This window comes from Grampus griseus (assembly GCF_964374135.1).
Source record: "Grampus griseus genome assembly, chromosome: 5".
In the NCBI taxonomy this organism is placed as follows: Eukaryota; Metazoa; Chordata; class Mammalia; order Artiodactyla; family Delphinidae; genus Grampus; species Grampus griseus.
In genome coordinates, this window is record NC_138998.1 from 94,141,963 (window position 1) to 94,168,446 (window position 26,484).

General features: G+C 36.6%; 1 protein-coding gene across 1 annotated transcript in view; it reads right to left on the bottom strand.

Moving 5' to 3' along the window:
- Window positions 1-789: 789 nt before the first annotated feature.
- The window catches only part of ZPLD1 (zona pellucida like domain containing 1), a gene marked incomplete at its 3' end in the record, with an annotated part of 86,107 nt that continues 60,412 nt past the window's right edge, over window positions 790-26,484 (bottom strand). The window contains exons 3-11 of the mRNA XM_082654711.1: window positions 23,842-24,062; window positions 20,343-20,524; window positions 18,859-18,931; window positions 14,367-14,464; window positions 11,618-11,698; window positions 7,977-8,148; window positions 6,810-6,918; window positions 1,378-1,407; window positions 790-965 (exon numbers count right to left, since the gene is read on the bottom strand). Coding sequence (XP_082510837.1) covers window positions 790-965; window positions 1,378-1,407; window positions 6,810-6,918; window positions 7,977-8,148; window positions 11,618-11,698; window positions 14,367-14,464; window positions 18,859-18,931; window positions 20,343-20,524; window positions 23,842-24,062 — 1,142 coding nt within the window. The remainder of the gene's footprint in view (window positions 966-1,377; window positions 1,408-6,809; window positions 6,919-7,976; window positions 8,149-11,617; window positions 11,699-14,366; window positions 14,465-18,858; window positions 18,932-20,342; window positions 20,525-23,841; window positions 24,063-26,484) is intronic.

The window sequence follows — 26,484 nt, forward strand, 5'->3', positions numbered from 1 at the left end:
GCTGCAGTAGCAGCTGAGTGGTTTACTTGGGAGCAGAGGGAACACGTGTTGATGTTCTCACTTGAACCAGGAGAAAACGGATCACAGATTCTTCTATCAAATGAATAACGACCTAGTGTCAGTATCCTTTAGAGGTTAACGACTAATTTTAGTGTTTGCTACACAAATGGATGCTCCCTCCAGGTTAGGATACAATACCCAAGAGTTGTATTTTTGTTTTTCAAATGAATGTTTTCAGACACGGAAATCAGCCAAAAACATAGGAGGTCATAGAATGAGAAATTAAATCTCAGGTGTCCAAATTGGCCGGTCCAATTAAAACCTATCCCCAAGCTGCAATTATCTGGAATAAAACAAAAAGCAACTTTCATTTCAGGACCACATATGCAAATCTAATTGCCATCACAGTGGATTTTAATGCTTAGGGGATAAAATTGCAACAAATTTATTTTTTTTCCTATGGTCACCTTTTATCTATAAAACCAATAATCAAAAGAAAGTTGAAATGAAATGAAATAATGACGGATCCTGTAAGATCTAAGTCCTGAATGTTGTTTGCTTATTTTCAGTATACCCACGGGTGCCATACAAACAGGCCTGACCACAAACGTAAGTGACAAGAGCAATATTATCAAAATTCTCTCACTATTGTCATGCTAACAAGCTACACTGAAGTCTATCAAACCTACAAATATCAAATGCTGGCTGGCATTCAATTCAGATAGAACACTGACTGCAGTCACTGTAGAGCCAGTGAAGCCTTCTCCCGAGAGCAGGGGACTGTGACAGTCAGTCAAAGACTGGGTTTCGTATGCCGTTCAATACCAAACTGGTGGGTGCCTTCCTGTGTAGAAGGGCCAGTAAGCACAGGAGGAGGGAAAAGCTCATGACTCCCAGAATGACCATTCCTGATATCAGTGCACTGGTGATGGCGTTCAGCTGGAAATGAGGTTCGTTTGGAGAACCTGCAAGTAATAAACACAATGGGAAGGTCCAGTATCAGATTTAACTCACCTTATCCCAATTTAAACCTGCAAAGCATCTGTCATCAGTATCTTATAGAATAATGGCATGAGACAATTATGCTACAATTTAGTTGACTATAATTCAATTCAATACCCAAAGGATTGTATGGTTTAGAGGCCTGGTATCCCCCAGGCAGCCAAAAAAAGTCATCTATAAAATGCTCTAAAAATTGACCAACAGGTTGCATATGAGTTCAGAAATCCTCAGTGAACTGTTATTTAAAATATAACAAGCTTGTTAAACCAGAGCTCATTATTTTTAGCTGATTACAGTTTTGTAACTGATCACCAAAAAATACTTAACATTTAAAAAAATTATACTTTAATTTTCAATATATGTTAATTATCTTACCAAGCTGTGAATTGTTGGTTGGAGTCTCATCTGGGGGGAAGAAAAGAAAAAGAAAAGCAATATTGTGCCTCCAAATATTTATCTATGTCTGTTATAATTCTATAATTACTTTTTACCTATATATCCCCTCACCTTCACCCACAAGCTCCCTCGGAAAGGCAATAACGAAAGTCCCGCTAAACCGTCTGCTTTCTCATTTCCTGTTCCAGTGTCCAAGATTTCATCATCTATCTATTCCTCCAAGCCCACACCCTGCTACTGCCCTGGGCATACAAATAAAGTCGTAAAACATACTGTGCTGTATTCTTTCCTGCTGACTTTGCTTCATCATTATCTCTCCAGTCAGGTTAGTGGGGGCAGTAATTGTTAACAGCTATTACATTTTTTAGAGCCCTATAACCTGCCACTTATTATTCTGTTATAGAGAAACATTCATTATTTAGTGCCACTCTATTTTAAGTGATGCCAATTTGCCCATTATAATCTGCAAAAAACATCAAGTTCCAAGAAAATAAATTCGTACTTAATAACTAAATGAAAAGAAAAATCACTCCTGAACTTGAGTTGCAGTTTTATTTGCATCTGTTAAGTAAAAGACTGAAGCCATTGATTTTTCACTTTTCCCTGACAAACATAATAGATGCAATGAACACATTCACTTGGTTTCCCAGTTTTTGTTACCCATTTTGTAATCACATAGCAATTAACCCTTGAGCATACACAATGAGTGGATATTTGTGTTTAAATACATGGGTGTATATGTTCCTGTGAGTGTTTGTTATTTGAACCATAAAATGTGTGCAGTTGGCTGTTTGATTCTGGAGTATAAATACTATTACAATTAATATGTGAGTAATTTCATACAGTTTACAAAGTGCTGTCTCATATGTTATCACATTTAATTCTCATAATTGCCATATGGTTTAGATATTATTGCTACTCCCATTTTACAGATGAAGAAACTTCCATCTGTCACAGCCTCCATGATAAAGTAAACACAGGCTTAAATAAAAGCTCAGTTTCAGAGTCCCTTTTCTAAAATAATATAAACTAGCAAGTGTGGAAATATTTTTAGTAAAAGAGATAAATATCTCAAACTATAAAACTCCAGGATTAGTATTTGAAATAATTGATGGGAGAACCTGGTGAGATATTTATAAAACATCTGATGCCATTTCTTTTCAGACATATGGGTCTTGGCAGAAATGATGGTTCTGCTGTTTGATCCTGAAGTATAATGTCCAAAATAAATAGAGCACTCATTCATAGGATTCTTTAGAATGGTGCAGTGCATTGATATAGGACAAAAAGAAAAAAAAAATACAAATTTTCATTATAAGACATCCTTAGGAAAATCCTAACCTCCAACCAATATGATCCTACAAGGACAATAGCTTCTCATGGAAATAGACGGGATGTATGCACTGTGACTAATTCAACCAAAAGATCTGTGTGCCCCTTTCCCAAAACAAGCTGCCTCACTGGAACATGGAAGAGAATATATAATGCTATAAAATTCCTTTTTAAAAGTTATTCTTTGCTTAGGAATTACATTTATTTGCTCTTAAAAAAAAGGTTTCTATTAAAGAATAGAAAGTTTCCTCCTATGTATCCCAATTAAGCAAAAGTTCTATGATTGTACGCCCCCACTATTTTCTGCAATTTCAGGTTAACAAAAGAAGTCAGAATATCCACTCCTCTCTTACATTACCAAAGCACTATTGTAAGAACAACATCCCAGCTGTCATCTACAAGGACTTGGCTGTGGACAAAATCTCTGTGTGGGGACAAAGATGCCAAATGAGCCACATCAGCTGCAGGCTCCAGGACTCTGAAAAACTGAAAGCATCCTACCTTTGGTAGATGGCTGAAATCAGAGTGTGTAATATTTGAATATTGTTTGGAATTGTACTCGATACTGAATAAACAGAATAAATTTATCTGTTATCTTCTGTTTCTGGTATCCTGCAGTTAGGATCATTGCAATTAAAAGAAAATCAAAGAACTGTCTAGAAAAGGAGGTAGTGATTTTTCAGGAGCTTTTCGTCACCACACACTTCTGTTTTTCTCTCACACCGACTTGGTCTTATACACATGTACACTAAAAGAAACCTTATGGAATTCGAACAGATTGGAATTCTAAACTTGGTGAGCTCTTCAAAAAACATATAGCTAGCTGAGGACCCACAGGAGGAAAGTGACAGTAGCAATACCACAGCTGTTTAAAAGCCAGAAGTGGAAGATAAATTGTCATTCTCTGCTTTTCTCTCAGATAAGTAGCTGAAATAAATGGAAAAGGTGAACATAAGTGCAAAGATATATGCAGAATGAATATTTTTGCTTTCTAAGCACAAACTATTTTTTTAAGTCTTCAATTTACCTATGTGGTAAAATGAACCACATATTTCAGGTTGAGAATCTCAAAACTTTTTACTCTCCACTGGGTCATGTTCTTTAATAGTCTATCTCTACAGTTGAATTCTAAGATTCCCCAAGGGCAAAGACTGTGGCCTGTTCTCTATTTTATTCCCAGTTCCTAGCAGAGTGGCTGTCCCTGTAGGGGCTAAATAAATATGCTAGAATGAATTATTCAATGAAACCCAATGACACTAGTTGGACAAGAGTTTGGCTTGAACTTCTCCATATGAATTTTTGTAAAAAAAAAAAAAAAATTAGGTACTACTATTTTCTAGTGATTATACCTTTAAATTTCCAGGATTGTACCCCATGATAAGCATTTCCCTACCGAATAGTTTTAGCATTTCATAGCTTAAAATAAGAACATTTCATGAATTTTGAGGATTTTGAATTCTGAGGATATGAATATTTTCCTAAGTCAACTAAAAAAAGGATTAACAATGTTGGGTAAAAATAACCACAACGGGTTTGACTTCATTAAAGTAAAACAAAACAAGACCGAAGTTCTGAGGTTTAACAACTTATTAAACTTGATCCAAGCCAGATGTCTAGGGGAAGGCGTGGTTCAGTGAGTAAACAGAGCAAAAATTCCAAGTATCAGAGAGCTTTGAAGAGAGCAAATCAACCCTGAAACTGGACTTGTCTGTGAAAATCAGCCATAGGATCTGCAGAGATAAATTCTAGCTGAATTAAGGTAAAAAATAAAGTAAAACTAAGAGAAGAAGGTAGCCCTGGTCATTAAGCTGGACATTAAATTTACATAGAATTTGCCTGTGAATGACTATATCTTGATTTCTGAGTTGTATTTGTATGGAATTTAAAATTTAAAATTTTTAAGGATATTATAGTAGTATTATGAAATCATTGTAATACATGGTCCTCTAGGCAGTGAGGCCACCATGATATCCAAAAATAGGGACCATTCTACTGCTATTTATCAAAGTTACAAAACAAAAATCCACAGAGAGTGAGAGAAATGAAGGAAGGTTAACCATTATCCTTTGGGGGCTTTACTGGTGGAGAGACCAAGGTGACTAGGAGAGAACCTTAGTGCATTGGGAAATAAATGTCATCTTTGAGGTGGACAACAAGTCGAAATTGGAAAGGAAGAAATCCAGGCATGACATCAGAGGTATTGTTATCAAAGGCATTAGCTCTTTGAGGTTTTAACATATATATTTCGGATGACTAGATGTGATGTGAAAGAAACCTATAAACCTGGATAGCTGGTAAGCTACAGTAGGATTAGAAACTGCTCCTTGGTAATCTTTACTGGGATTTGGAGATCTTAATAATTTTGATCTGTTTTAAAATTATATTACACTAGTAAATTATTTAAAATTTGTAATATTTAAATTTGATTTCATCCAGGTAAGAAGGAAGCAAAGAAGTTAAAAAGGAGGAAAAGTCATCTACTCAACGTGGACAGAGAAATGTCACTTTCAAGGTTCTTTTCTTATGGCAAACTGACTCCAGATACGCTCCATAGAAATAAGAATATTTTTTATTGTGCCTACCCCAAAGCATTCCTAATTATTGGCAGCAAGAGCTGAGTTTCCATGCAGTGTAATTCTATGAGCTATTTCCAACAGCTAGATAGAGATAAGGATTGGGCCTCTGACAAACCACAAAGTAGTCATTTTCAAACCATTCAAAACATACCAAACCCTCAGGGAGTACAGACTAAGTTTGAAATTTTATATTTAATAAATTTCTGTATTATTTAAAGGGCCTCTTAGGCTTTTTTAAAAAGTTCTAATATGTGTACACAAACACAAAGGAGTGAATAATTAAAGCAATTGTCTGTATTTTTTAGGTCAAAATGACTTTTGCTTAATCACCTCTTTCAGACAAAACTTTCTTGTCATTGTGGGACAGGAGGTGTGGGAGAAAAGGTAAAGATAATCTAATTGAAACATAATAATAGCCTACGGCTATTATAAAATAGAGAAAAATTATTAGCATATAGTCCAAATCAGAATTCTGCTTTCCCTTTTTAGACAAATTTAGAACCGTAGAGTTAGAAAGAATCTGAAAGGCTACTTTTTCAAACCCTTTATTTTAAAAATAAAGAAAGAAATGTTTGCCCAGAGAAGTGGAGGAAAATCCCAAGTTCCACAGTTTATTAGGACAAAAGCTGGAACTAGAACCAGTTTTTCAGACTTCAGTGTGTGTTGTTTACAATGCATGTCTGTTTTATCCAACTGATTCTGGATATCTCCAGGTTCACGCTTGTAAAGCAGTATCCCTTTGGAGAGTGTGTGTGTATGTGTATATGTATGTGTACGGACATGCATGTACAAATATTTGTATACATGAAAATGTATTGTATAAACAATTGTGTCCATTAGAGTCATGAGCACAAATGAGTGCACTGGTGGGTGTATTTACATACTACTACAATTCAGGATCCTGGGAGGGAGCAAATGGTATTCAAACTAGCAATTTAAGGAGATCTAATAGGACTATTTATAAAGATGGAGGGAATTGACAAGAGAAAGTCAAGTTACCTAGGCTATAGGTTAAAGGGAGAGTTTCCAGAACTCTTGAGAGTAGTTGAATGGAGAGAGTTGTCTGGTGGGAGCTGTGTGGACTTCACACCCAACCTCTGACAGTGCCACCTATTGGCCAAGTCCAACCAGAAACTACTTGGCAAGGCAGCTAGGGGATGCAGTTCACAGAGACCAGTATTCAAGGTCAGAGAGAGGCTGGGAAGGGCAGGGTGGATCCGGATGGGCAAATGAAACATGTCCAGCACCATATACTTGTGTGTGTGTGTGTGTGTGTGTGTGTGTGTGTGTGTGTGTGTGTGAAGGGAAATGTGGTAAAGAATATTTCCCTTAGTAAGTTGAATAAACAGGAAACTACCATGAAATTAAAGTTGTCTAGCAGTTTATCTTGTCTCACAGTTAATTAGTGCTCTTTAAGAATCACTTTGAGTTCTCCTTAGAAGCCAAGGAACAAGCCATTTTGGAACCGTCTATTACTACACACAAAAGGAGGAGCACTCTTACCACTCCGAGTAATGATGGGCCCTGCAGAAAGGACAGCATTTCCAGAAGTGCTCTGGGGGCTCCAGGTGGTCCTCCTCCCCGCATCTCGCCTTTCTCTGTGGTCGCAAACCTAAGGAGTTAAGAAAACAAATGAAATTCCACACCAGCACAAAATTGTTTCTTTATGGCCATTTGGAAAGCAGATTCTCTTAGAAGAGATACCACATGTTTAATTTTATTCATTTACTTCTGTGCATTTATTTAATTACTTTGCATATAACTGCTACAGTATTTCTTATCCTGGCCTGGGCTGCATTTCTTATTTCCTCCCATTGTAATCGTGCATTGCCTCATTAATTTACATAGCTCAATGGCTCCCCTGAAAAAGAGCTGTGTTTATCAAACTTTTCTACTTTTATTTCTCTCAAGGCTTTAATAAATCTTTCCCTGAAATGCTGGTCAGCACAGAGCCAAGGAAATGTGGAATCTCCATTTAACCCCAACTGATACAGCTACTTAGGACTAAAGCAACTAATGATTGTGAAGAAATGCATGAATTAGAGCAGACATATAAACACATTAAAGCTATCTCAAATCAAAAAACATGACTGCATTTTTCTCAGGTTAATATTGCTGTAACACTAGGGGGCCTACTGTCTAGATATTCTATTCTACTCCATAGCCCTACTGAAGGACTGGAAGTTCCCTAGTTACTCTGTTTCATGTGTCTGTGACTTTGACCATCCTTTGGCATGGAATGTCTCTTACACTCTTGATTTTGCCTCTTTGGGGTTCATCTGTCTTCAAAGTCATATCTCTTCCACTGAGCCTCCCAGCCTCTCCTGTTTCATCTCTCTCACAATGATGAATAATGCCTTTTACTACAGCCCATATATATGCCTACCTTTGCACCATAACATTTTGTCATATTTTATGCCATGATTATCTCATGATCCTAAAGGATAAGCTAACTGAATTCAGAACTCATTCATGCATCTCTGTATTACCAGCATAATGCTTGGCACAAGGCAGCATTCAATAGATCTTTCCTGGATGAATGAAAAAATTATACTTCAAACTATTTGACCTGATGCATATCTACTTTCTATGTAGAAATTAGTTCCTAACACTTGATAACTTCAGCTTAGATCAATTCAACAGTTCAGAATAAAGTTGCTAAAAACATACTGGCATAAGGAAGGGGCAGTCATCAGCTCTGCAGAGCTTGGTAACACAGTGCAGGAAGACAGTGGACATTTTCTGATTCTTGTGTTTCACGAATCGGAACACTTCAAAGGAAAAGCGGCCCTGCTGGCTCCTGCCGTTTTCAATGACGGTGGTTTGAGGATCTTTGTCACAGCTACACGTTAGAGAATGTGAAAACGATATTATTGGAAAGTACCAACCTACCGTGACTTGTAAATTAATTTCTGCAGTATTAAGAGTACCCTATTACATTAAGAGCTAACAAAATTATGCCATGTTATCGATACTTAATAGGAGAATAAACTAACTCAACAGATATGTAAGTGACCTAGATCACAATATTTAAGCAGCCCAGTTTCTGATTATAATATTATTATCAAATTTTAGAGGAATTATACTTTCATATGGTTCAAAAATCCAAACACTATAAAATATATATAGTAAAAAGTCTCTCCCCACATCTCTGCCCTTGTCCATGCTCTCCCATGTCCACACACAAATCTGCCCGTGGTGACCTCACATGTTACTGCAGCCTCACAGGGCATATGCAAATAGAAGCAGAAGCAATATATTCTCAATGTTCCCCCCTTCTTAAACAAATGATAGCACACTCTCTATATTATTTTGTACCTTGCCTTTTTTAAATTTAACAATGAATCTTAGAGATCTTTCCATATCAATATTTAGAGAGCCTCCTTCATCTTTTTCCACAGTTGTACACTATTTCATCATGCACATGTCAGAGTTTATTTAACCTGTGTCCTATTTACGTACTCTTGCATTATTTTTGAATCTTTTGCATTTTTACAAAGTAATAATGAATAGTCTTAACACATCATTTTGAACATGTGCTGGGTTATCTATATATCTGTAGGATCATTCAGCAGATTTTGCCACATCGCCCTCTATAAATATTATTGCATTTTGTACTGCCCCAGTAATGTATAAAAAATACTTATTTCCCTCAGAGCTACATCAACAAACTATATGTATGAAATTCTGGATTATTCCCTGTTTGGTAGGAACAATAAACTATCACCATATAATATCAATTCACCTTTTTTCTTAGTGTGAATGGATGTGTGCATTTTTCATATATATTAGAGCCATTTGTGTTTCTTTATCTGAAAATTGTTTATGTTCTTTGCTCAAATTTTTATTGTACTGTTGGCCTTTTCCTTAAGATTCCTATAAATTCTTGGTTTTTAGGAAGAGTGGTTCCTTCTTTGTTACATAAGTTGTAAATTGTCTTAACTTTGTTGTTTGGCTTTGTACATTCCTCCCAGTGTGTGTGTGTGTGTGTGTGTGTGTGTGTGTGTGTGTGTGTGTGGGTGGGTGGGTGGGTGGGTGGGTGTGGGTGTGTGTATGTGTGTGTGTTTGCACACAGAAATTTTATTTTTACATAATTTAAAATATTTTATTTTATGGCTTCTAGTATGTGGGCTAAACAGGATTTTCCTTACTCCAAATTTCTAAAGATATTCTGCATGCTTTCTTCCATCACTTTTAAAGCTGTAGTTTTTACATTTAAATTAATCTATTTAAAGTTTATCATGGTGAGCGAAGTACAGATCCTATGCTATTTTTTTCCTTAAGATTATCTACTATCCAGCACTATTTTTAAAAATCTCTGTCAATCCCACTGATTTGCATGTTACCAAGCTCTGTCATATAGTAAATTCCCATGTTTTGGATCTATTTTTCAACTTACTATTCTAAATTTTTGTCTATGTGTCTAGCCTCACATAATATCATACCCCTTTAATAACTTTAGAGCTTCTATTAACTGTAATATCTGGTAGAGCCATACCCTCCTCATTTCGATGTTGATTTCCCCCTTTCTTTGGCATTTTATGGATTTTTTGTTTATCCCTTTTTTCTTGATTCAGTTAGCTTGTGATTCTCTGTTCTTGTGGGTATGCATTTCTCCTGACTTTTCTGGGATCTATGGCAGTGGGACCCCTCAGCAATCACTTTTCTTCCTTGCTTCTCCTGCCACTTCTTCCCACTCTGCTTCCTGCCAGCCTTTTCCTGCTCTGTTTTGTCTTGATCTTAACTGCTTTTATCAACACTAACACATATTTTGGAATTTCTAGGTTTTCTTTTCCTCCTTATCTCACTGAAAATGGCACTTAGGGGACTTTTTTTAGTTATCCATTTCAGTCTCTATAGTTTCCAAGAAGAAAACTGAAAGAATTAAGCTGAAGCCATAGTCATACCAGAAGTCTGATGATCTTATTCTAGATTATCAATACGTAATCATTATAGAAATTTTGGAAAATAAGAAAAATGTCAAAACAAAATGATCCACAATCTCACTGTGCATAAATAACAAAGGTGAACCTTTTGATGTATTTCCTTATAGTCTTTTCTATCATGTATTACATAAATGAAGTCAACTGTACAATCGTGTATGCTAATTCTTTCATTTCATATTTTAATACATTTAAATTTTAAAGAACCACATATTTCTAAAGATAGAAATATCAAGAAGACAGAAGGGGAAGAGATAAAATAGAACCAACTATTTTTTTCAATTTTATAAATAATTTTATATGATTATTATGTCTGTGTGAGCTTTCAACTTACTGGTTCTCCATAATTCACCTACCCATTCCCCTACTGCTGAACATGCAGTCGATTCTCATGTTTTACTATTTTAAATAGCACTGATAGACAAGAAAGTCATAAATATTTTAGAATATGCTTCCCATTTCACAAAAGTAGAATCAAAGGATATGAAATCTTTTGTTTTTTGATACATACTGATATTTTTTCCCAAAAATGTTAACCAAATTAACACTTCCAGCAATAGAATATGAGTGTCAGTTTGATCATACCCTCTGAGTATCATCTTAACGTTGATTAGCCAGTAAAACTTATTCTTCTGGTTTCCCATCATATTACTCCCATCATGTGTCAATAAGTGGCAGTGATCAGAGCCAACTGCATTTTATAAGCATGATGAGAAGCCATTGCTTGGCTTTCAAGTCTGTTCCCCTGTCAGATAAAAATGCTGAAAAGGAACTGAGATGATTGAATGTTTTTATGATCAATGTTCCCTTTCCCCAAATGTAGATTACATTCACTCTATCACTGTCTATTGGGGAATGAAGTTGAAGTTATTGGCTCTGATAAAAAAGGAGTGGTAGGCTGTATTACACTTTCATATTAAATACTGATAAATTAAGAAAAGCAGTTTGGGGTCTAAATTATCTAGCCCATTACTTTAATTTTATTCTCCTTTTGACATACCATGAGACAGTCTAGTTTTGGAAAAATAGTACCCTCTCACCGCCTTTCTCATGTTGTCAATAGTACCCTAGCCATGCTTTTCCTAAGACAGTGAAATATTCCCACATGACCTAAACATTAATAAAACATCTTTGATGGAGTAAACTTACTTGTAACTGTCATTCAACAACAGCCTTATCAGCATTTCATGTTGAAAATTGTTCTCCACTTTTATAGTTCCAACTATATAAGGACTAAAAGTTCAAAATGTAAAATTTTAAATTTAAAAGCTATAAAAGTACCCTATAATTTGTTTATCTGACTTAGCTTTTCTCTTTTAATTATCTATAGTAGGGTTATTGCTATCAATACAAGACTTAGACACTTACCTAAGGAAGAGATCATATCGAATATCATCATTTGGGTTCCCTGATGGGGTCGTGTAGCAATAATCCATTAAGACATTCCATCTGCAGGAAGAGGTAAGAATAATCTAGAGTCAGAATCTCCTTTTGGATATTAGTTACTAATCCAAGAGAAGTAGATATTGACAAACATCTTATCCCAGGGAACATAGTTTTATATTATTTGCAGAGACTTCTTGTTTGTTAAAATTTTCTCCTAAACTCAAAGTATTTAAAAGTCTGCAACAAATTGCTGTCACACATCAAGAATCACATACAACCAAGAATAAAAATGCCAAGAAGACAAAAAGGGAGAAGGTAAAGTAGAACCAGATTTCTAGAGTGTACTAATCTCTTCAGGATGCAATGTTTAAATAATAATATATGAGAAACCCAAAATAAACTATTTACATGCTACAATTTTTTTATTAGGGCAGAAATGCATCTTTACTTTTGAATTTCCTTTCAATTTTGATCATTCTGAATCCTCTAAGTGTCAAATGAAACTTGATTGATTTTGTTATTTTGCAGAGATGTTTCTGAAGATTGTTTTATATAATTTTGGCCCAGATTCTTATGGGGAGAGTTCTTTTGTTTTTTAATAAACTTTTATTGAATAGTAACACACATAGAAAATACATGAATCATAAGTGTTCACAAAATGACTGCATCTGATTAATCATCTTTCAGATGAAAAACATAGAACATTCTGGTATCCCAAAAGCTCTCCCCATGCCCTCGTCCAGTCACTACCCCTCCTTCTTTATGGGAAGAATCGCTATTTTCCAATTAATGACATAAAGTGGGTGTCACCCTTTAATCCTTGTAATTTGGGGTTTTTTTAGATAAATTTATGTATTTATTTATTTATTTTTGGCTGCGTTGGGTCTTCATTGCTGCACACGGGCTTTCTTTAGTTCCGGGGATTGGGGGCTCCTCTTTGTTGCAGTGTGTGGGCTTCTTATTGTGGTGGCTTCTCTTGCTGAGGAGCACGGGATCTAGGCGCACGGGCTTCAGTAGTTGTGGTACACGGGCTTCAGTAGTTGTGGCACACGGGCTCCACAGCTCAGGATCAGTAGTTGTGGAGCACGGGCCCATTTGCTTCACGGCATGTGGGATCTTCCTGGACCAAGGCTCGAACCCGTGACCCCTGCCCCGGCAGGCGGATTCTTAACCACTGCTCCACCAGGGAAGCACCCTTGTAATATGTTATTTCTACTTATTAGCATTTCTTTTTTTTTTAATTTAGGCAAATATGTAAAATATATGTATTTTTACATATAGGCAAACCAAAAAATATAGGCATTACCTTCTAAACAAAAAATTGGAATACATGATTTGATATACAGTTTGACAGGAGGCAGAATATTTGAAATCATCCCTCTCTTGGAGAATCTGAGGTCTATGGCTTCAGAAGGTGTGGCGATTGTGGGTGGGTGGGCATTCAGGTGGGAAGAGTAATGTGAACAAAGGTGTGAAAGACCAGAAGGGACTAGGAAGGTCCTGGGTTCATGCGGAGCGTCAGGTGGGAGGGCTGAGATGCGAGCAGCACGGAGACACTGGAAAATCTGGACAGGAGCCTTAGGTGCTGACATTTTTGAGGGAGGAGCAGCAGGATGAAGGAAGGTCACAATCCCCAGTCTGGCTGGGATGTTTTGGGGTGAATGTGCTAGAGAGTGCAGGAGGTGGTTTGAGATGCTGACAGCTGGACTAGAGGGTGGCTGCATGGGTGGAAGAATAATAGACATAATAGGCGAGGTACTTGGGAAGGAAAACTGAAGAATAAGATGGGGTGGATTCCTGAGAAGTTTTTTGGACATTTAAGGTGAGGTTATGTCACCTTAATATAGGGTCGAGTTTCCCATTTTGGAAACTGGGAGAACAGTGGTTCCACTGTTATTCTTCTTTTCCTTTAAATACGTGTCTTTTCCCTTGATTAATCTCACCCCATTCTGACTGCTCTCTTGTTTGGAGTGATAAGGATAGATATCAGACAGAGATGGCACTAGATCAGGGCCAGGAACACTGGGTAGGATTTGAGCTGGCAGAAATAAAATGGAAGGGTGTGTGTGAGGCAAGAGGGTGGTGGTGGAGAGAGAGTCTGGTCAGAGGCAATGGCATAAACCTTGCTATGTTTGGCAAAAATGCGTAGCCATGGATGGCGAGAGTGAAATGTCTGTACCTGGTTAGGGCAGGAGACGTATTAAAATCCCTAGGGGAGTGGCCTCAGGCCTATGCCCCTAACTACATTGTTTTTCTTTTAATTAATTTATTTATTTTAGCTGCGTTGGGTCTTCATTGCTGTGCACGGGCTTTCTCTATTTGCGGCGAGCGGGGGCTACTCTTCCTTGCTGTGCGCGGGCTTCTCACTGTGGTGGCTTCTCTTGTTGCAGAGCACGGGCTCTAGGCGTGTGGGCTTCAGTAGTTGTGGCTCACGGGCTCTAGAGCACAGGCTCTGTAGTTGTGGCGCACGGGCTTAGTTGCTCCGTGGCACATGGGATCTTCCCGGATTAGGGCTCGAACCTGTGTCCCCTGCACTGGCAGGCGGATTCCCAACCACTGCACCACCAGGGAAGTCCCCCCTAACTACTTCTTTAAGAGCCATTGTTTAGCATTTCTAAATGGAATGGCAATGGCAATATTTTTTTTAAAGTGAATGAGCTAACTTTATGATTCATGAGGCTTTAGGCAGCCAAAATGTTTTAACCAACAAAAGATAAGGGTTTGAAAATACCTGCCGTCCAGATTAGTGGCTTGTACAGCTGCAAATACTTTGGTTTTCAAAGGTAATCCTATACTCGGGATAATTAACTGCTGACTGTAGGTTGAATCCTAATGATGAAAAAAATAAGCAATTAATCCATCATTGCCTTCCCAACAGCACATTTACTTAAGACAATAATGTCCTATAAAAGAAAAGGGGGCAAATCAACATCAATTTACAGAACCAACTCCAAAAAGGACCTAGTTAATCCTCTAGTTTTTGGCAGAACTGTTCTTAAACCATATCCAAGTAACAAATTCATGCATAAATCTTTTTGTGTCCATAGTTTACCATTTATGATGATTAATGTTCAGTGTATTTAAATTATAAGCAATGGTTACTAGTCAGAGGTTAGTATTTAGTTTGTCTAATATTCAGCTATCAATATTCAGTTTACTTAAATTCATATTCCAGTTATTTAAATTATATTAGTGGCTAATATTCAGTTTATTTAAATTATATCTGCTTCAGTTTAAGCCCTTTGCCATTGGAGATGTAAGTCTTTACACTTTAAATAATGTGTCTCGTTTACCCAAAGTCACTTACCTGGCAATTTGAAATTACCAAAAGTTAATAAAAAAACCTAAAAAGAGACCAGTATGGTCTCTGAGTTGCCAAAATGCTTGGCCTGGAATTCCTGTACTAGATTACATGGTAAGGACTTATAGAAGGGTGGCTTAGGACTTCATTTCTACCTTTTACCCTTAGTTTAGACCAATTCTGGAGAGTTTATTTATATCACTTCCCAATCTACAGTAGATGAAAGCAGCAAATTAGAAATTGAGAAGTGACAGCTTTAATTTGATAGTAAAGAAAAACAGAAAAAAAATGTGGAATAAAGAAAAAACTTCTCAAAATCTAAGCTGTCAAATCATTTAGCATGGAGGCAAATTGTTTCCCCCAAATTCAGTAACTCTGAAGATAATGCTATTTCATTGAATTTTTAAAATTAAAACAATAATAATTTGGATGCTTCACTTTTGAAAAAGTTGCATTCATGTGGAATATTTCATTCTCAAATAAAGCCTGATAAATGAGGGATTATATGCTGTACTTATTTTCTATATTTCTGTGATAAATGATAATAGCTCCTCTAACCATTTCTGATAGGTAGTATTTTTATTTCATTATCTTTCTGGCTCCCTTTTCCAACTTCTCCAAGTTATCCACATTTCATTAACTATACAGCTCTTTCATCTTGTATTTGCATCAATATTGCCCAGAAGAATGCTTACTTTTTTTTACAAGTATTATACTACAAAGTCATTTGCAAGTGATATGACTCAGCTGTGGTTTAATCATGACATCAAATTTATTCTTCTAAAAGGTAATCTTTTGATTTTATTTTGTTTAGTTGCCTTTACTCCTGTTAGTACAATATTGTCCCTAAAATCAATTATATTTATTTTACATTTTTTCCTCAACTTTAAAAATAATTCATAATTACCATAACCCAGTTTTAGATTTACTCTGTTTCTTTACCTGCTCAGAAGACATTATTAATTAGGTACAATTCAAATTCACAAGGTCATCTTCACTTTCAGTTTCCACAGAGGAGAAAACTGATCTATTTATACCATGTAAAAATAAGGTCATAGTTCAACTTGAAGTAAACTCCATATATTAAAATCACACAGTCAATAAATGTCATTATTTATTATAAGTAAAATTTTCCTAAGTACATTCACTGAATCCCAGAACACACAGAAATAAACAACTGCACTTTTTCCTACCCAAGTAACTAACTATAGAATAAGAGCAGTAGGTATGTAATATAATTTTCATCATTCCTAAGGGTTAGAAATCACAAACTTTGCAGGTAAAACAGGAAAATATGGCCCCTAATGGTTGTAAAATAATACTTAGTTTGAAATGCTGCAATAAAATTACATTTGGGTAGCTAAATGTTAGTGTTCCAAACAAATAATAAATATGGTTTGGGATCAATTCGTCAAAGTATACAAAATTTTTTTCAGTATAAATTACTAGCTTTTTAATGTCCTGTAAGATGGCAAAATACTACAATGGTGCCATGTTAAGAAACTAGTTTGGGGCAGTGAAGCTCTCCTGTATGATACAGTAATAATGGATGCATGTCATATACATTTGTCAAAACCCATAGAATATATAATGTGAAGTATTAACCTAAATGTAAACTATGGACCTTACTTAATAATATGTCAGTATTGTTTCATCAATTGTAACAAATATGCCCTATGACCCATAATACAAGGTGCAGATAACAGAGGAAGTTGTATGCAGGCACTGGAGGTCTATAGGAACTCTCTGTACTTTTTTTTTTTGGCTGTGTTGGGTCTTCATTTCTGTGCGAGGGTTTTCTCTAGTTGTGGCAAGCAGGGGCCACTCTTCATCGCAGTGCGCGGGGCTCTCATTGTCGTGGCCTGTCTTGTTGCGCAGCACAAGCTCCAGACGCGCAGGCTCGGTAATTGTGGCTCACGGGCCCAGTTGCTCCGCGGCATGTGGGATCCTCCCAGACCAGGGCCCAAACCCGTGTTCCCTGCATTGGCAGGTAGACTCTCAACCACTGTGCCACCAGGGAACCTCTCTCTGTACATTTTAGGTCAACTTTTCTGTAAATCTAAAACTGCTCTAAAAAAATTAAGTCTGTTAATTTTTAAAACACTGATTTGTAGGGAAGTGGTTGAATTTTATTAAATAACTGGTTAGTAAATAACTTTTAAATTTTAATGTATTAATTCAACCATTAGTAATACTTTCATTGCAAATTGGTTAAAAATGAGAAGGATTGGGCTTCCCTGGTGGCACAGTGGTTGAGAGTCCGCCTGCCGATGCAGGGGTCACGGGTTTGTGCCCTAGTCCGGGAGGATCCCACATGCCGCGGAGCAGCTGGGTCCATGAGCCATGGCCACTGAGCCTGCGCGTCCGGAGCCTGTGCTCTGCAACGGGAGAGGCCACAACAGTGAGAGGCCCACGTACCGCAAAAAAAAAAAAAAAAAAAAAAACCAGGATTTTGGCACTATGTATTTCATTTATATTCTGATATCAATTACCTTTGTACCATAGAATTAAAATCTTAAGGTTATCATCAAATTACAGACTTTTATTTGGCATTAAGATTTTAGAAACTCTTTGAAGGATTAGGTCTAGTTAGCAACAGGACTACAATACTATCTCTAATGATAAAGGAAAGAGCTTAATAGCAAAGCTCTCCTCAAATCCACACTTCTAAATTTTGATTTTCTGCTTTTCTGCTGAGAGAATAGTTTAATTTCACAGAAAACAGTGGTATCCTTAAATGTCATGTATGTTTTTCACTTTTTTAGGATCAGGAATTCCCATCTTTGTTTCACTCAATTATAACAAATAAGATTGGATCCAAACCATTCATCGCAATTCCACCTGAGGGACCTTACATGTATAAATTAACAGAAAGGTTCCAATTTAAAAGTATTGCTCACAACAATAATAAATATCTGGCCATACTGGAATGAATACTGGCCCATATTTGCTGAGTATCGTAAAACCAAGTATCTTGGCAGCTTCTCCTTGCAGAAGAAAGTTCAGAAATGACAGAAAGGCAATCTCCATTCCAACACATTTTAATTTGTTGTTTAGAACTCTGTGGTGTCAGACTACAGACTTATAAACATGATTTTTTTAAATGCCTTTGGAAAATGTCCTACTACAATATTTATAGCACATTATATTCAAAGTATAATGCAATGACTTTTAAATCAGTTGCATGAATTATAACTCAGTGCCATGATGACATGAATAATAATGTAAAAATCAGATTCATAATTTACAAAAATGTTGGTTGATAGATTGAAAATTGATATTTAAATCAGGCATTTAACATGTATGAGTAAAAATTTTTAATCAACATGAAAATACCATTGTGAGATTAATGTTAGAGTTATAAATAGAAATTCATGTATTTTTCACATTTTTGCTGCCACTGTCGATATTTAAATGACAAAAGTTTATACAATACTGTGCAGTCAACCCAAATTATTTCAGATGTGACAGAACTGACAACAGCCAAAACCCACATTGAAAATATTAACACATTCATCACCAAGCATCGTGCCTTCAAGTCAAGTATCATTTGGACTTTTCCTATCTTTTTATCACAAATATATTATTTCCAAAATCTTGACCCTGACTATGGCTACACACACACACATACACACATAAATAAATATATATGTATAAATGTAGATAGACACTTGGAATAACTATGCAGAATCACATTTATAAAATAAAGTTTAAATCATACACCAACTTCTAGAAAATAATGGAGTTTTTAGTATACTTTTATCACTAAGATATATGAAAATGGTGGTAAAGATGAATAAATGTTACCAAAGTATAACAAGGTTAATGTGGCTTTTGGTAGATTTTTATATAAAAGCCATTCTCATAAATGGCTCCTCAGAACAGTGAAAGAGAAGATAACATCCTTCGCCCATCAACTTACGTTATAAAGGAGCAGGTTCAAAGTGCTGACAAATGTACCATTGTTCTCCCTCACAGAAATAGCAGCTGAGGACCTAAAACAGATTGAGGAAAAGGAAGGCATTAATGAGATTTTAAAAGTTTCAGTTATACCTTAATGTTAGATTTAAGGCAAAAAACTCTTGAGTAATCCTGACATACTTTTAACTAGGTCTGTAGTGTGCATACTGTTTAAATTACTGAACAGATAAATAATCAAACAGCAAGAGGGACTAAGTAAAGACAAACTGTTCTTTATGATCTTTTTATTTATAAAGGAACCCTTTTTACATTTTTTATTACTTACATGAAACTTTTGCAGAAAAACCTCATTCCAAAGAAAATTGAATCTGATGCAAATACATTTTCATCAATTCCACTTCAATAGAAGTTTCATGAGATCAGGGACTTTGTTTTACTTTGTTTACTGCTGGAACATTGCATGGCACGTAGTACGTGTATAATATTTATTGAATAAATGAATATGTTTCCATGTGCATTGAAGTTCAGGAATGTATTCAGTGGGAAAGTTGAGGGGAGCAGAGTGAAAGACTATGACCTCCTTCCCTCTGCACCTGTATCCTTTTGACTCAAGGCCTTTCTTTTCTTGTTTTCCACATCAAAATCTTGCTTTTGACCAAGTTGTTTGTCATCATTGTGCCATTAAATCATCTATGAATATATTTTACCTGAAGCAAAATGTGGCCTCCACATTCCCTGTGACTGAGATTAAACAATAACTACTTTTGTGATAGAAAACCCTAGAACTGGAGAGGGTAAGTTCTTATTCAATCACCCCATCTTGTCAAAAATATTTCACAAATCCATATGGTTATATTGTAACGTGGATGTATAACTGTCTTGGAGTATGTGCTTTGGGAGTAATGAATGAATACATGACTATAAACAAAAGGCAATGACCGCAGTCCATGTCTGAAGCTCTTTGGTTCTGGGTGACACCACCTTTCCTGGGAAGCATCAGCAACTGTGCAGGTGACACCTCAGCAGGAGGCATGGAGACCTCAGATTCTGGGCAGCAGAGTCCACCAGTGAGAGATACGGCAGAGAATGAAGCTAAACAGGACCCAAAAATGCAGTGACCGAATGTTCCACACACTGGCAACAGGACAGGCCCTTCTGGTGCATAAGCACCCAGGGTTCTTGGGTTCTTGGGCAGTTCTAAGGGGAGCTAGGAGAACCCCAGGCAGACATCTGATTAGTTTGAGCCAATTTTAATTGGGGGGGGGGATTAAAACTGAGCTGTTGATATGCATCATAACAATAACACTTACAGATGGATAGAGAGGTAGATAGGTAGGTAAGTAGATAGATAAGACCTTATATGGTTTCCATGACATTGAGTTTAGCTATTCTCAACAAATCCTACCATCTTTATAAGTCCCTCAAGGGTAAAAATGACTCAAACCAAAAGACAATATGAGAAAGCAAGAATAAAATGCGACTTACGAAGCAAGCTGGGTATTATTAACCAGGTATTCCAATGGATAACTACAACTAAATTTGTAAAGAAGTCCAGGTAGGTAACTGATGATTGTTGGTGGGTCTGGAGTATCAATATATCCTGAAATATTTCCTATTTGTACTGAAGTTGCATTTCCATAAGCACTGACTCCAGGAATTGTGGATACCTGTTAGAATGGTAGATCAAGCTCAGTTATTAAATAGTTACATGTAAATCTAGGCATTTCATATGCAAAATAAAACATTAGACAAATCATTTCTAGGGTCTGTTGCAACTATAACATGGCATGGTTTTGAAATTATACACATATAATGCTACTTATAAGTGATCATATGTCTTTTTCTTCTTCCTCTCATAAAGAGGGTGATTTTATTCTTTTTTAATTAGTTTTTATTGGAGTAGAGCTGATTTACAATGTTGTGTTAGTTTCAGGTGTACAGCAAAGTGAATCAGTTATACATATACATATATCCACTCTTTTTTAGATTCTATTCCCATGTAGGTCATTACAGAGTATTGAGTAGAGTTCCCTGTGCTATACAGTAGGTTTTTATTAGTTATCTATTTCATATATAGCAGTGTGTATATGTCAACCCCAATCTCCCAATTTATCTCCCCCGTTCTCCCCTGGTAACCATAAGTTTGTTTTCTACATCTGTGACTCTATTTTGTAAATAAGCTCATTTGTAGCATTTTTTTAGATTCCACATATAAGCGATATCATATGATATTTGTCTTTCTCTGTCTGACTCATATGTGTCTTTTAACTAAATAAAACTTCATATAACCAAAGACACTATACTCATATTTCATAAATAAGAAAGTAGAGAGACTATATGTCACTCGTTGTGCTACAGCAAGTAATTTGAAAACACTCATGGGTAAAGTCCAAATTCCGTGGCATGGCCTAAAAGACCCCTGTTAATCTGATCTTGTTTTCCATGTTAGCTTCACATCTTCAGGCTCCCACTCTTGGTTAATAATGTCCCAGCCCCAAGGCCCTTGTTGCTCTGGCCTTTGGGCATACTCCTCCTGCCTCCACTCTCCCCTCCTCACCATGACATATCCCATTCCTCCCCTGGATGTCATCTTCCCTGGAAACTTCTCCTGATACACCCCACAGCTTCTATTCATGCAGTCACAGTGCATGAGCAGTCTGACTCAGCACACCCCCATCCATAATCAGAGCTCTTTGTGGGCAGGAGACCCTCCTGGTCTTGTTTGCCTTTGTCCCTTCAGCATAGCTCAGTGACACCAGCATCTTGGGGTCCTCAAGATAAATTCTGAACAAATGAATTAAGGTCACAAATTTTCTTAGGGTCGATCTTCTCAGGGTCTTCCTCTGTGGTACATGGAGATTCTCATCCCCTTCCAGGACAATAGTTCTTAGCTGGGTTGCGGAGGGATCATGAACTCCTAGAATTTATATAAAAATATTGTCCATGTGTATATTTTCCTGGGACTGATTAGCTTTCATTTCTCCAATCCCACTAAAATTTAAGAACCAGCATTTCAGGAATAATCAATAATGTTCTTGACCTTCATAATACAATCGAGCTTCTCCCACCATGTCAAATACAATATGATGCTCAATTAATATTTTTAGCAGATATTATGGAGACCGGTAACATTTAATTTTCAACAATAGAATACCCTTTATACATGAACCTAGGAGCACATGGGCAAAGCTGAAGCAATTATCTAGCTGACTCATGAAGAGAACCAAAATCATTATGAATGAAAACATTTTGATTCTAATCCAGATGATTTAGTAGTCTACTTAATTTTTCCCATACAGGACTATCCTTGGAGCAAACTCCAAAGGTGGTGACATCTAAGACAAAAATAAAAAACTAAGTGATTCTTCCTCTCTACACATCGCTTGCCTGACTGGCTAGCTAAACGTGCAAATTCTGTCTGCAAAAAAAAATTATATACATATATTTATATATATACACATGATATATATCTCAATTTTTATACCAGAGTAATTCAGCTCTAAAAAAAAAATGAAGGTACACACACGAACACGTACACACACACACACACACACACACACGCGCGCGCACACACACACACACAGGCTTTGTCTGGCATTTCTCCCAAATTGTTTTCCCAGCAGCAGGGTAAGACTGAAGTCAAGAGTAGAGAGCTCCTTGAAGGAGAGGCCTTGGGCGACCGTGGGAGGAGGGGCAGGGCTGCTGCTCTCCACAGGGGCCCCCTCCCTCCACACGGAACCTTGGATGTGTAATAATCAACCTGAATCCCTCTCCCTCACTCTCCCTTAGGCCCACTTCATAACCTCTCTGCACACAACCCAGAGAGATGAATAAACGTTTTCAATAAAAAGAGTCAACAATACTCAAGCTGTAGACTTGGAAATGGTCATGGGCACAATATTCTAACTGCCCTCCGGGAAAAGATAAAGGAGATTCAAAGAAATCTCTTTTTCCTGTCTCCTATCTCCCACCACGTCTTAAAAGCCCTGCCCTTAGAATAATCAAGCTTTTCCCCTTAATCCCAAACAATAATTTATCAAGAGGAAAAACTGATCTCTCCTTCTTCACTGGGCTAAGTGGTCACGCTCATTGAATCTTCTTTTTGTCTTTGCTAGGATTAACCAATAAGACTATATTTAAACAAGCAAAAGAAAAAATAGTGCTAAATGAATTTTAGTGTAACACCCCCCAAATCACAATATTTTTACTTCAATTAATTTTAATTCCCAGGAGAGTGAATGCCTCTTTCAATTCTATTTTTGGTGTTCAATGCATGCATAAATAAATGAATAGTGTAGACTAGTGGTTCTCACTCAAGGTGGAAATATTTGAAATGGTGTTTTGATTTTCACAATGACTGGAGAGAGCGTGCTCCTGGGATTTCATGGGTAAGACTGTGTATGATAACATTTTGAAATTCAAAGGACAGTCCCACAGGATGAAGAATTTCACACTGGAAATGCTAACAGCCCTCTTTTACAAAACAGTGGTGTGGATCATTCAGTGGTAAACATGATAACCTAGAAGATTCTAAGTTTCTCATTCTATATTTCATCTTTCTTCCTGAATGAGGTCACTAAGAAGCAATAGGCCAAGTGATCCATCGCCAAACTCACTGGAATATAAAAGATACTTCCATGAAACGCATGAGGAACATAGCTAATTATCATTAGATAATTAGATAATTAGATAATAACTGTAGAGACATATTCCTCAGCATCACTCACACAAAATAATGTTGGTTAGAGTAGCACAGTTAATCTCAGCCCCCTCAACCACCAGCTACAATAAACAGAACCACTATTGGAAAATAAAATTGTATGATTGGGAGCAGAAGCCTCAAACAGGCAAAGGAAAGCTATTTGTTCAGTTTTATTGGAATTTTTTCTCGAAAGACAGATTGGGCTTCTGATTATTTCATGAAATTGGGAGATTTTTTAGTTATGATCCCCAAACCTAGCACACAATTTCACACTAATCTTACCACTAAATTGTTTCCACAGCCCTCCAAGGTGCTGAGATTGATGATGAAAATGACCACTGCAGGAAAGGTGTTGTTATTGATGAACCCCCTGCAGTGGGAATCCCCATGCCTTCCGTTCAGTGCCAGGTCTGTTTCAGAATAACCGGAGAAAAGTACTGTGCAAAAATTAATCTTCATTGTAATGGCCTGGACCCCACAGTAGACATTGATGTCTCTTTCAGCTGAAATAAAAAATATAAAAAAACAAACAAATCACGAAAGCACAGCATGGGGTCCAAGAATAACTTTACCATCCCCTGAGGTATTTTCATCCCCATGGTCTGTTTAACTCATTCCTATACTTGAATACACCATAATCCAACGTGAAAGTATTAGGAAAAATAGTCTTTGATTTAGTTATTTCAGGAGAGATCTTTGAGTGTAGAGATTATAGTGTATCTCTGTTTCCTTGTGCCCGGTACACAGTGGATGTGCATTAAATGTTTATTGGGTAGTGTAAAATGATTGGAGAATTGAGTGGAAAAAATCAGGCCACGGAGGAAATTCAGAAGAGAGGAACTGAATTATTTAGATCACCTGTCTAGAGCAGTGAGCCTCACTACAAATGATGCATTTTCTCAAGTGTAAGGAAGAAGCAGTTAAAATCCATCCTAAGCCAAATTGTTGAGCACTTTGGTGTTTTGTAACCCATCTTATCCAGGATGTATAAACAAAAGCCATCTATCCAGATTCCATTTTATTTTATTAAATTATGCTAGAGAGGAAGAGAATGAAAACTTATCTGTTGATATTACAGTCAGACATGCAGTCTACCCTAAGAAAAATTTGCCAATAACTATGCCTGAATAAAAGCAATTAACTAGGCATGAAAATGTAAATACACAATTTGCAGTTTTCCATGATTCCATGAGTTATCAGTGATGGGATCCATTCCAGGTCTATAGAGGTGAGCAGGCACACACACACAAACACACACACACACACACACTCCACACACAAGATTTTCATGTCTCTATTTAGTTATTTTTCTGCATGTAATGAGGAAAATATATGTAGAAAATGGAGAATTTGGCTGTTGCTAGGCAAGTCCCCAGTGTCAGAAGCTTTCAGTTTTATTGGTTTTGGTAACTGTTACAGATTGAATTGTTTCCCTCCCTCCAGAAAAAAAAAAAGATACATTGAATCTTAACCCCCAGTACCTCAGAATGTGGTAATTAGTTTAGATGAGGTCATACTGGAGTAGGGTGGGTCTCTACTCCAATATTACTGGTGTTCTTCTAAAAGAAGTATCATGTGAAGAGACAGAGACACAGGAAGAATGCCATGTGAAGACAGAGAATTGGGGTGACACACCTACAAGCCAAGGAATAGCAAAGACTGCCAGCAAACCACCAGAAGCTGGGAAGAGGCCAAGAAGGATTCTGTCCAGAGTCTCAGATGGAGTTTAGTCCTACTGATACCTTGATTTTTAACTTCCAGCCTCCGGAATTGCGAGAAAATAAATTTCTGTTGTTTGAAGTCACTCTGTTTATGCCACATTGTTACAGCAGACTTAGGAAATTAATACAGTAAGCTTACTACTTTTTACCACTCTTATTTTTTACCACTGAGATAAAGAATCTGAAACATACATCTGGTTTTCAAAGTGTGAAAACAAACAAATAAAAATGGATTAGGCTGTTTGGAGAAATCACCTTGATTGTTCAAAAAAGGAAAAACAAGCATAATAAAATATTTTTTTGGTAAATGATCTAAGTAATATGTAAATGTCATTCATGACTTTTTGGCATAAAGTTAATTTGCTTAAATATATCAGTTCTAATCTATGGGTAAAAGTGTTCAACAGCATATTTCTTTGGAGTGTTTATTCTGCATACTGGCTTTTTGTTGGTAAAGTGAGTCATATTTTGAGGATATGAATCAATCAAAGTGGAAATTCCTATATTTGATTATGATTTTAAACTCAATACAAAAAAGAAAAATTTTTTTCATAGCAAAAGATAGAAAGATGGAAAATCTTTTTCATGGCCAAAAGGCAAATATTAGGCTGCTTGGTACAGAAAACCCCAAGCAATATTCCCCTTGTAGGTGGAAAATAAAATGATAACCCACAGATGAAGCATACTTTGCCAACACAGAAAATAATAAATATGACTTAAAATTGGGAGAATATCTCTATTAGCTTTCAACAACATTAGCTGTTCAAATGCAACTATAATTTTTAAATGATGCTCTTATTAAAATAATGAGTTCATTTTAACAAACGTTTGAATGTTTCAAACATTCAAACTTCAAATTACATCTTAAATCTGGTGATTTTTCTCCATCTTTATGCTATTCCTTGGTCTATGCCATAATTATATTTTCCCTAGAATATTACATTCACCTCCTAACTGGTTCCTTTATTTCAACTCTTAATGCCCTCTGATTAGTACAGCTGTTAAAACGTGAATCCAATCATGTTACCTCTTTGCAAAGATCTTCAACAGCTATTCATTTCACTCAGGCCAAAAGTCCAAATCTTGAATCAGGTCCTCAAGACTCTCTGTGATCCACCACCTGCCTACCTCTGCATTCTCATCTCCTCTCTACTATCCTCCTTACTCCCTACATCTGTTTCACTGAACTCTGTTCAGTTCTTTA